General features: G+C 33.4%; 1 protein-coding gene across 1 annotated transcript in view; it reads left to right on the top strand.

Moving 5' to 3' along the window:
* Nucleotides 1–10,335, top strand: part of LOC110106661 (chitinase 4-like) — a 16,158-nt gene extending 5,823 nt beyond the window's left edge. The window contains exons 2-4 of the mRNA XM_020836614.2: nucleotides 7,554–7,617; nucleotides 8,391–8,579; nucleotides 9,932–10,335. Coding sequence (XP_020692273.2) covers nucleotides 7,554–7,617; nucleotides 8,391–8,579; nucleotides 9,932–10,335 — 657 coding nt within the window. The remainder of the gene's footprint in view (nucleotides 1–7,553; nucleotides 7,618–8,390; nucleotides 8,580–9,931) is intronic.
* The last annotated feature ends 1,066 nt before the right edge of the window (nucleotides 10,336–11,401 follow it).

Genomic DNA, 11,401 nt, shown 5'->3' with positions numbered 1-11,401 from the left:
TCAAATGTGATTCTTTTGGATTTGATTGAAATCTAGCACATAAGCAAACACTGAACATTATATCTGGTCGGCTAGCAGTCAAGTAAAGCAAAGATCCAATAATCCCTTTAAATTTCTTTTGATCAATAGATTTTCCCTTAGGGTCCTTATCCAACTAAACTGAGGAACTCATAGGTGTACTAACAGGTTTAGCATTATCCATCTCATACTTTTTGAGGATGTCCTTAACATACTTTAACTGACTAAGAAATATATCCTCCTCAATTTGCTTAATGTTAAAGCCTAGAAAGTAACATAAATCTCCCATTAAACTCATTTCAAATTCACTACCTATTGTTTTAGAAAAATCATCACAAAGATTTTTATTTGAAGATCCAAAGATGATATCATCAACATAAATTTGTACAATGAGTATATCATTTCCAACTTTCTTAAAAAAGAGTTGTATCAACACTTTCTTTTTCAAATGATCTTTCAAGTAGGAAGGTGCTCAATCTCTTATACCAAGCCCTTGGTGCCTGTTTTATTTCTTATAATGCCTTTTTCAATTTGAAAATATGATTAGGGTATTTAGAATTTTCAAAACCTGAAGGTTGTTCTACAAAAATATCATCTTGAATTACCCCATTTAAAAAGGAACTTTTTACATCCATTTGGTACAAATTAAATCCTCTAAAACATGCAAAGGCTAACAAAACCTTAATTGCTTCAAGTCTAGCTACAGGGGCAAAAGTCTCCTCAAAATCAATCCCTTCAATTTGATTATATCCCTTAGCAACTAATCTAGCCTTATTTCTAATAACTACTCCTGATTCATTCATTTTATTTTCGAATACCCACTTAGTTCCAACTACACTTTGATCCTTTGGCCTTGTAGTTAATTCCCAAACTTTATTTCTTACAAATTGATTTAACTCTTCTTGTATAGCCAAAATCCAAAACTCGTCTGAAAGTGCTTGATCAATATTTGTGAATTATATTATTCAAATGAAGGCTGAATGATTGGCTTCTTTATTTAATACACGCCAAGTCCTTACACCCTCACTAGATTCACCAATTATTAATTCCCTTAGGTGATTTTTAAAAAAATCTCAAATCTCTAGGCAAAGGATTTTTTATATCTAAATTTTCTTCCAAATTTATTTTATCAATCTTTTGGGAGTTAATCTCAATCTCATCTTCTATAACATTTGGCTCTTCCAAAATTCCATATTTATCAAATACAACATGTGTGGTCTCTTCAATTACTAATGTTCTTTTGTTGAATACTCTATAAGATTTTCCAACATTTGAGTATCTTACAAAAATTTCTTCATCTGATTTTGGATCAAATTTATCTAAGGCAGATTTTCTATTGTTATGAATAAACACCTTGCAACCAAAAACATGCAAATGTGATAAATTAGGTGTTCTTCCTTTTAGCAACTCATAGGATATTTTATTTAATTTAGATCTCACATTCACCCTATTCAGAATATAACATGCAGTGCTAACCGCCTCAGCCCAAAAATATTTAGTAAGTGAGTATTCTGCTAACATGGCTCGAGCGACTTCTATTAATGTTCTGTTCTTTCTTTTGACTACCCCATTCTGCTGAGGGATTTTAGGTGCAGAAAAAATATGATCAATTCCTTTCTCCTTACAAAAATTCTCAAATCTTTCATTCTCAAATTCTCATCCATGACCATTTTGTATAGTCATAATTTTACATCCTAGTTTTATTGAATCCAAGTCAAAAAGTTTCTAAATTCCTTAAATAATTCACTCTTATGAAATAAAAATCTAACCCATGTGAATCTAGAGTAATCATCCACAATCACAAATTTGTATACCTTCTCTCCTAGACTTACAGTTGCAACTGATCCAAAAAGATCAATATGCAAAATCTCCTAAGGTTTACTAGTTCTAAGATCCTTAATGGACTGAAAAGAGGACTTCACCTGCTTTCTTAATTGACATGCATCACAAAGGTGATCCTTAGTAAAGTCTTATTTTGGTATACCTCTCACTAAGTTCTTTTGGGTAATCTTCCTAAGTTTTTTTATGCTAGAGTGAAAAAGTCTCCTATGCCAAAGCCATGATTCATAAGAAATAGTTTTTAAACAAAAAGCTGTAGGAGATTTTGAATGCAATTCAAATCTAGCATATACATATTGTTTACACTTATACAATTTAAAACATCATTTTCATTTAGGATTAATATGCAGCTAGTAGGACAAAATTTTACACAATAACCTTTGTCACATAGCTAGCTTATACTTAACAAATTATGCATTAAGCCTTCTACCAATAACATATTTTCAATATAAAAATTCTTAAGATTTCCAATCATACCTGACCCAATCACCTTTCTTGTGGTGTTATCTCCAAGTGTAACCTTGCCTCCACTCCTGGCTTCCATTAATATGAATTGTGCAGTATCTCAAGTCATATGCTTTGAACATCAGCTGTCCAGATACCATATGCTCTCACAAGGTCTTGTGTGAGAGCGACCCTATAAGATTATCAAATGTTAGACCTGGCAACCAAAACAAGTTTGGGTTCTCCTTTTGACAATTTATAAAGAGATGCATGTATGATATGCCTAGGTTTATGCATCTTAGGTTTCCACACCAAATAAGTTTTCTTCTTCAAAGTACATGTGTGAGCTATGTGTCCAATCAATCCACAATTATTACATTTGACTTTTGGAAAAGGATTTCTAAGTCTTATACTATTCATTTTTTTATTTAGGGATTGCATAAATTTAGAATACAAAATAGGATTAGTGAAATCTTCAAGTTTAGGGGGTATCCTCTTATCCTCGAGAGCTATTATCGTTAATTTGTAAAATAAATTCATATCTTTCAAAATTCGATTTGTATAATTGATTCTTTAAATTTTGCTCTTAGATTCATCCTTAAAATTTTTAAATTCTTTTTCAAGTTCTATATAGGATGATTTCAAAATTTCATGATTTTTATTCAAGTCATCAAACTCATCAAGTAATTTCATATGGTTGTCATCAATTAAAGCATGATCTTTCCTAAGGACTTCATGATCCTTTTGTAGTTATTCAAATTCTAAACTTAGACTAGCATACATTTTCTTCATTGTCCTATATACATCATGCATGTGTTCAGAAACTTCAAAAAGCTCATCATAAGTTATGTTACATACCTCTTCTTGATCTGATTGATCAAGATTATCAGCCATTAACCACAAATTAGTGACTTCCTCTTCTTTTTCCGTCACTAACGAGTCTGAAGCTGAGTCCGCCCAGAAAGCTCTTTGGAATTTCTTCTTGTCCTTTTCACAATTTGTTTCTCCTCTACTTTCTCCTTGCTAGGAGTGGCTTTGAGTTTTGAGCAGTCTATCTTAATATGTCCAGGTTTCCTGCACTCATAGCAAATAACATCATTTGAAACCTTGACATTCCTATTAAATTTACATCTATTCCATTGCTGGTGTCTCTTCTGCTTCCTCTTCAGAAAGCTTCTGAATTGTCTAGTCATCAGTGCGATGTCGTCTTCATCCTCAGGTTGTGAGTGTTCACACTCAGACTCCTCCACTTTCAGTGCTATATTTCTTTTCCCTTCGTGGTTCACCTGTATCAATCTTTCTTTGATTAACTCTTTGCTCGTAAGCAATTAGTGAACCAAGAAGATTATTAATAGAGTAAATATTTAGATCTTTAAACTATGTAATTATAGTAATTTAGCATCATAAGTAGTAGGCAAACAACAAAGAATCTTATTAACCATTTCAGCATTTGTTAGTTCTGTACCCAATGCATGTAAAGAGGCGACTATTTGTGTGAATCTTATGTACATATCAGAAATGGATTCATTTGGTTTCATGTGAAACAGTTCATAATCATGCAAAAAGATATTAAGTCTAGATTGTTTAACCTCATTAGTCCCCTCATAAGTTATACAAAGTCTATCCCATATGTTATTTCCACTCTTGCAAGTAGAAACTCAAATGTAATCTTCTGATTTAAGTGCACAAAAGAAACTATTCAAGCATTTAGAATTTAGTTGTGCTAAGTCACGTTCTTCTACTGTCCAGTCCATAAAAGGTGTTTCAACTCTAACTCCGTCAACTAGTCTAGTTGGTTTTGTATACCCTTCCTGAACTAAGATCCACATATGATAATCAAGTGACTATAAAAAAGTAGATATGCGTGTTTTTCAAAAATCAAAAATAATATTATCAAATAATGGAGGTCTAGTTATAGAGTAACCCTCAGGTGTATTTCGGTTTCCAAATATAGCCATCTACATTTAATCAAAAAGTAGTCTAAACTTATGATTTTGAAACAAATCTCTGATACCACTTGTTGAAACTTGTTCAATATGAATTAGGTTGTTAAACCTAAGCTTATATCTCAACGGCCAACCAAGAGCGGGGGGTGAATTGGTAATTAAAAACTAATCCCTCTTTTTGAAATTTAAAACTGAGAATTAACTTTAGTGAATTTTATAGAAAGAAAATTTTTAACCACAAGTGAAAATAGTAAAAATTAAAAGGCAACAAAAAATAAAAAAGATACACGATTTATAGTGGTTTGGTTAAACACTACCTACATCCACTCCCTGGAGGCACCCTCCGAGTATTGCTCTAATACCACTAGTGACTCTCCTTTTGCACCCACACCAAGGCGGAGAAGCCTTTACAAAACTCTCTTCCACCACTTCCCGGTATGGCAGAGAACTATCATCCTTTTACACTATTTCCAGTGTTGGCAGAGAACCATCATCCTTTTACACTCCCCCGGTGTAGGCAGAGAACCCTTCATCCTTTCATACTCTCCAAGTGTGGGCAGAGAACTCTTCGGCTGTTTACACTCTCCAAGTGTGGGCAGAGAACCCGTCGTCCTTTCACACTCTCCAAGTGTGGGCAGAGAACCCTTCGTCCTTTCACACTCTCCAAGTGTTGGCAGAGAACCAGATATCCTTGACAGATATTGGTACGAACTGACTTCGTACCCGATTATCGTCCCATACGAACTAAGTTTGTCCGGTACGAACAGTTATACCATAGGTCGGTTTGACAAACTGCAAGAAGTTATCAAAATTGAAAGAAATAAAACATTTTCATCCTGGGATGAATAAGAGTTCGTCTGGACGAAATTTTTACAGAGAGCATTTTTTCCTGGAACAAATATAGGTTTCGTCTGAACGAAAGTTTTCCAGAGATGATTTCATCCTGGGACGAATATAAGTTCATATGGACGAAAATTTTCCAGAGAGCATTTCGTCTGGGACGAATTGAAAAATTCATCTGGACAATCAGGACTTAGAAAAATTTTCTTACTTCCTGTTCGTTCCATTTCTCTTCCGAGGGGATAACCGACTTGATCATCCCGTACGAACATGGTTCGTCCCGTACGAACATGGTTCGTCCCGTACGATCAGTATGAATTTTAAAGATCTCCCCGAGTGTGTGTGTGTGTGTGTGCTAAGTTACTTAATCACTCCCTCTCAAACTCAATACAATGAAAAGTACAAGCTTCAATTTTATAAATTATCTCATGCTGAATTTTGATTTGAAGTCTTCATTAGTCTGGAGTTCGATTATCCTGAAACAATAGTCCACACAAGGGCAAAAATAATTTTTCTAAAGAGTGTTAGGAGAAAACAAAACTTTAAAACAATAATATTTGGAATCATCAAAACTTTACAAGTTGCAAGAATGTAAAACATGCAAATAACAACTCTCTCAACACTTACTAGGAGAGTAGATGTGTTAGATCTGACCTATGAAGAAAGGTAGAGGTAGACCTGAAAAGATTTGGTTATAAAATATTAACAATGAACTCTTCTTATTACATAAGAATTTGACTCTTAATATGATAGTGGAGAAAAATAATTTAAATATCTAACTCTATTTAGTGGGATATAGGCTTGTTGTTGTTGTGCTCACATCTTTATTCACTTATACTAGTATATAATATTTACTTATGGGCATCTTGTTGCTCTTTCAATTCAATATTAATGGTTCTTACTCTGAAAGAAACTTTGCACCTTTATTTCTTAACTCTTGGATGGTTTTATAAACTTATTATTGTAATGATATGACAAATCTAATTACATTTTACTAGTTGGGGCTTTCTTTTTCAAGGCAATAGTCTCATAGTATATCATATTCCTCTTTAGCCTTCTCTATGTCCTCTTCTATGAGATATTACCTTGTGGGTATTAACAAAGTTCTTCTCATCTCCAACTAATTCAAGCATCTCAATAACAATAACGTTATGCTTATTATGATTGAGAAAGATACCATAAACAAATAAATAAAACCCAAGTTTCAAGACATCATCCGTACCCTCTCAATGCACTCCAAGAATGATCTCTTTATCTCTAAGTTTTTGAAGTTTTTGTCTTCACTTAGGTAATTATCTAATCAACTACTACTCATCTTATTGAATTCCTTTCATATGGGTATTATTCAAAGCCCAACACATTAATCAGTACAAATTTAGTGATGCTAAATATTATGTCTAGTTCTAATTTTGAACACAATGTAATAGTCATCACTCAAATCATTATCAATCATCCTCAGTAACCATTGATGAATAAGGGCCCTAGAAAATTCTAGTTCAGGACACTTGAATAACTCACTGAGAGGAATTTCTTAGCATTAATAATGGTGTTATTAGCACTAAAATTTTTGAAAAATTTTTTATCACATCCCTATCTCTATATATAATCGAGTAATATAATGTCTCTCTACATATATGATTAGAGCAACAATTGCATATATAGCAAACAACTCAAATGACTCAATTCCAAAAGAGATGGTGAGGGCAAAATAATACAATTTGAATCATGTTCCAATAATGGTTAAACAATGTTCAATCCTTGTTCGAACATCGCTCGAACCTCATTTCACTCATGATTGAACCTTTTTAAATTATGTTCAAATATTATTCAAACCATAATCAAATTTTATTTGAGCATTTTTGCAATCATATTCAAACCCTACGAAAATATGGTTAGAACCTTATTCAAACCACATTCCAAACATATTAGGCTATATATGAATCTTATTTCAATCCTTCTTGAACCTTATTTCAACTATGTTCAAATCTTCTTAGACATTATTTTGAACCTTATTCAAACCTTATTCAAAAGTACTTCTAATGATTGAATGATACTTCAAAATGATTTGATCTATATTTGGACATGTTCGTAGTTGCTTGTGATGTCAAATGCAGCTTTAGGTTTAAGGTTTAGAACACAAACGATGTATTCGAGTTGAAATAACCACAACTAGAGATGAAAAGTTTATCAGAGACTGATCACAAACGAAAGTCGATCATCAGAGATAGAGAAGGGCCTGAGAATAGAAAAAATGAAGTAGTTTTTTATTTAAAAGTTCACATGATTGTTTGCACGAAAGTTTTAAATTCTATTTCTATAAAATGGAATATTTTTTGCCTTAATTGAACCTTCGACGATATTTCTCTAAGAAAATAAACGAACATATTTATCCTACTTCGAATATTATGAGGCATATAAAATAGAAAATATGGATCCCAATTAAAACTTTATCTCAATTTACTTAAGATTAGTTTAAAAATTATTCATATATTGCTAATAAGGACAAATAATGCTACCATAGAAAATGTTAGCAAAATTTGTCACATAGGATGAAGAATATGTATTTGTATTGAATAGTTCTGTAGGGATTAATTCAAGCATCCAATTAATACATCACACGTAATTAATTATAATTTTTTTATCGGTATAATTAATGGACAATATATATAGTAGTTGTGAATAGTTCTGCACGGTCAATTTCATGAGAAATTATTACGTGCGGAGTTCGGACGTAGCTCGTGTCCGGACTCTGTGCGGAGTCTGATCGTGTCCGAACTCTGTACACACCACGGTGTACAAGCCACGTGGCGCAATCTGATTGGAATATGGACATATCAGCAAGTAATAATTTCTCCAAATTCATACATCCAATTAGAATGTTAGGCGCAACTAATAACAAATCATTGATTGATACATATAAATTTTTAAATATAATAATTAATTTTTTTTTAAATGAAGCACATTGTTTCCTGCTGCAAAGTACAACTACTTATTCAACTTCATGAGCGAGAGCAAAACGAGATAATAAATAATATTTTTCTTCAATTAAAATATTATAAAAATTATGTATTAAATATGTAAATAAATAAGAATTTAGTCGCATGAATGTAAAAATCCTGCAAAAAATAATAAGCTCAATTCCAACAAATGAATTAAAAAAAAAAATCTATAAATACCACCTCCTCCATTTCTTATTAATCCAAACAATGGACGGAGTAAAACCAAGCATTCTCATACCTCTCCTCCTCATCATTGCTGCTGGTGAGCTCATCGTTGGGCAGAATTGCGGATGTGCTTATATAGTGAGCGAGGAGTTCTTTGGCGGGCTAACGAGTCATGCTAATCCTAGTTGTGAGGGCAATGGCTTCTACACGAGAGATGCGTTCATGAATGCTTGGCAAAGTTATCCTGGCTTTGCAGAGAGTCCATCTATTGATGACTCTAAACGAGAGATCGCTGCCTTTTTCGCTCATGTTTCCCATGAGACCACACGTGAGAATCTAATTTTACAAACAATGATCTTCAAAAATCTCTATTTTTATATGAAGAAGATTATTTTTACTACACATATTCTCAATTTTGCATGTCATTTATTATTCTTTAATATACTTAAATTATTATATTATAATATATGCAAGCTATTTGACAAATAAAATAAAGCAATTATACAATACTGCCTAACTAGTAGATAATCATAATATTATGAAATTTTTTTTGCTACATCACTCTGGATTAGGGGTGTAAGTGAGCCGAGCCGGCTCGAACTCGACTCGATAACGAGCTCGCGAGCCGAGCTTATCGAGCCACGAGCTCGAGCTCGAGCTTAAACTCGAGCTCGTTTGTTAAACGAGCTCGAGTTCGAGCTCAATGAGAGCTCGGCTCGTGAGCTCGCGAGCTGAGCTCGATTGATTATTTAAATAAAAAAAATCAACAGCAGCAATTCCAAATGAACATGGGCGGGAATTCGAAAAACCGGAAGCGGTAATGCAAAAAAATGAACCAATGAAAATTGATTACAGCAGCTTTTTTCTTGGGAGAAGTGAAAAGCTGCAGCTTACCAGTTTGCTTTTCCTTCTTTTGTTGACAACTACTGATAAAAATATTATTTTAATATTATTTTTGGGAGAAGTGAAAAGCTGCAACTGATAAAAAATATTATTTTGCTTCAACGCTCAAGTTCTTCTCCCATGGGATCGAGCTCCACGCGGACTAGGAAGACTCGCGCTCGAAGGCTGACCTGACCGCCCAGGCTCGCGAGCCAGCTCGAACTCGTTAACATTGGGACGAGCTCGAGTTCGAGCACGCGTTTTGAGCTCGACTCAAGCTCGAGCTCGAGTTCGAGCTCGCATTCTGACTGACGAGCTGAGCTCGATAATGTCAAAACTCGACTCGACTCGACTCGTTTACACCCCTACTCTGGATAGCAATTTATTTATTTATTTATTGCATTGAATTTGTAAGCTATTGTTTATTAAGGGTGAAAAAAATAAAAAATTAGTAATATAATATTTATGTAAAAAAATGGGTTGGAATTAAACCTAAAATAGTTAGATTTATTTGAGATGAGCTTAATACATGAGCAATCGATTAAAATTTGAATTGCACTCAATTCAAATCAAATCGGACGGATTTTGAACACCACTAGACCAAATATTTATCTAGAATATCCTGGCATAATTTTTTTTGACAAAAAATCTTATTTCAACTTTTTTCACTATCTCAAAAAAAAAAAATAAATATGAACTAAACATTTATAATTTCTTCGATACTTTACTATTTTCCCTAATTATTTGGTTTGAATTGCATTTTCTATACAAAAATAATAAAATTCTTAATATGAATAGGCATGTGCTTCAAAGATCAAGCAGATAAGTCCAATCCTTACTGTGACCCCAACGCTCAAGGGTATCCATGTACCCCAGGGAAGACGTATTATGGGCGTGGTCCCCTCCAAATCTCATGGAATTATAATTACGGACCCGCAGGCCAAGAAATTGGCTTTGACGGCTTGAATTGGCCTGAAGGCGTTAGTACTGATGCCATCATCTCCTTTAAAACTGCGCTCTGGTTTTGGATGAGAAATGTGCATGGCATTATTGGTCAAGGTTTCGGAGCCACAATTCGAGCTATCAACGGTGTCCTTGAGTGTGGAGGAGGGAACCCGGACGCAGTCAATGATCGTGTTAATCTCTATCAAAACTATTGTGGCCAATTTAATGTGTCCCCAGGCGATAACCTCTATTGCTAGGAGGATTATTTGATAGCGATATAAGTGTTGCCAATTTTTATTTTGTGATGGACTTAGTTTTGCTTTGTAATAATGTGAAATGATAATTATTTTATAATTTTATGAAATTAAATAATAAAAATACTTCAAATCTTATTTTTTTGTTTCTTCTTTCCTTCATTGTTTCTTTCTTCTTCTCGAACCCACCACGAACGGACTCATGTCATTGTTTGAATTGTTATTTACATGTTACATTTGGCGGTGTTGTTGAACATTCCATCGGGAGCTCTACCTCTCCTCTATTGTAACTAATGTTGGTCTTTTTGTTGATCACTTTTGGTAGCAACTACAACATTCCATCCCATAACTTCTAAATATTGACTAAAGGTATCATGAAAGTGATCAACTATTTAAACATCATAAATGAATAATATATATGCCTCCATTAATAAGACCCTTCATGACATCCAACTTAGGATTACTCTTCTAGAAGAAAAATAACAACATAACTCTTCCTACACCAATCCAAGAAAACTACCTTGATCCACCCTTTAGGTCAAATTATTGACGAAAAGCTTATGGGCATGAACACACTCAAAATAATCCATGTTGTTATTCTAAGATTCTCTCATGGAAACCACGAAAATATGGATCGTAAAATTTGAGCTATATTATAGGTTCACAAGCTCCTTAAAGGTTAGGACTGCTTCTATATAAGGATGACTTGAACTGTACATGGTAAGAATTTCAAATTCAGTTAACATTTACTAAGGACAACTAGCTAGGAGAGAGAGGAAGAGAATCCTAAAGATAGTGAATTTTGGAGGAATTAGAGTTGATTTTGCCCATCAAATAAGTTGTGTTTTTTTTATTATTGTTATAAATTTTAGCCCATCAAATGAACAAGTTGGAGAAGTTGTCTAGATCAAGTTAGGTTATCATTATGCAATCTCAATTTTCAATTTTGCAATTTATGTGAGAGTTTTGATAATTTATTTGATTGAATGAGTTTGAGAAACTTTCAACAATATAACTTTTGGTATATTATAAAATAAATTATTCAAGTCATGATAACCTAAAAAAAACA

Source organism: Dendrobium catenatum, unplaced genomic scaffold (genome assembly GCF_001605985.2).
Source record: "Dendrobium catenatum unplaced genomic scaffold, ASM160598v2 fragScaff_scaffold_998, whole genome shotgun sequence".
NCBI lineage: Eukaryota > Viridiplantae > Streptophyta > Magnoliopsida > Asparagales > Orchidaceae > Dendrobium > Dendrobium catenatum.
Note: the sequence above shows the minus strand (reverse complement) of the source record. Positions and strands in the feature narration are given on the sequence as shown.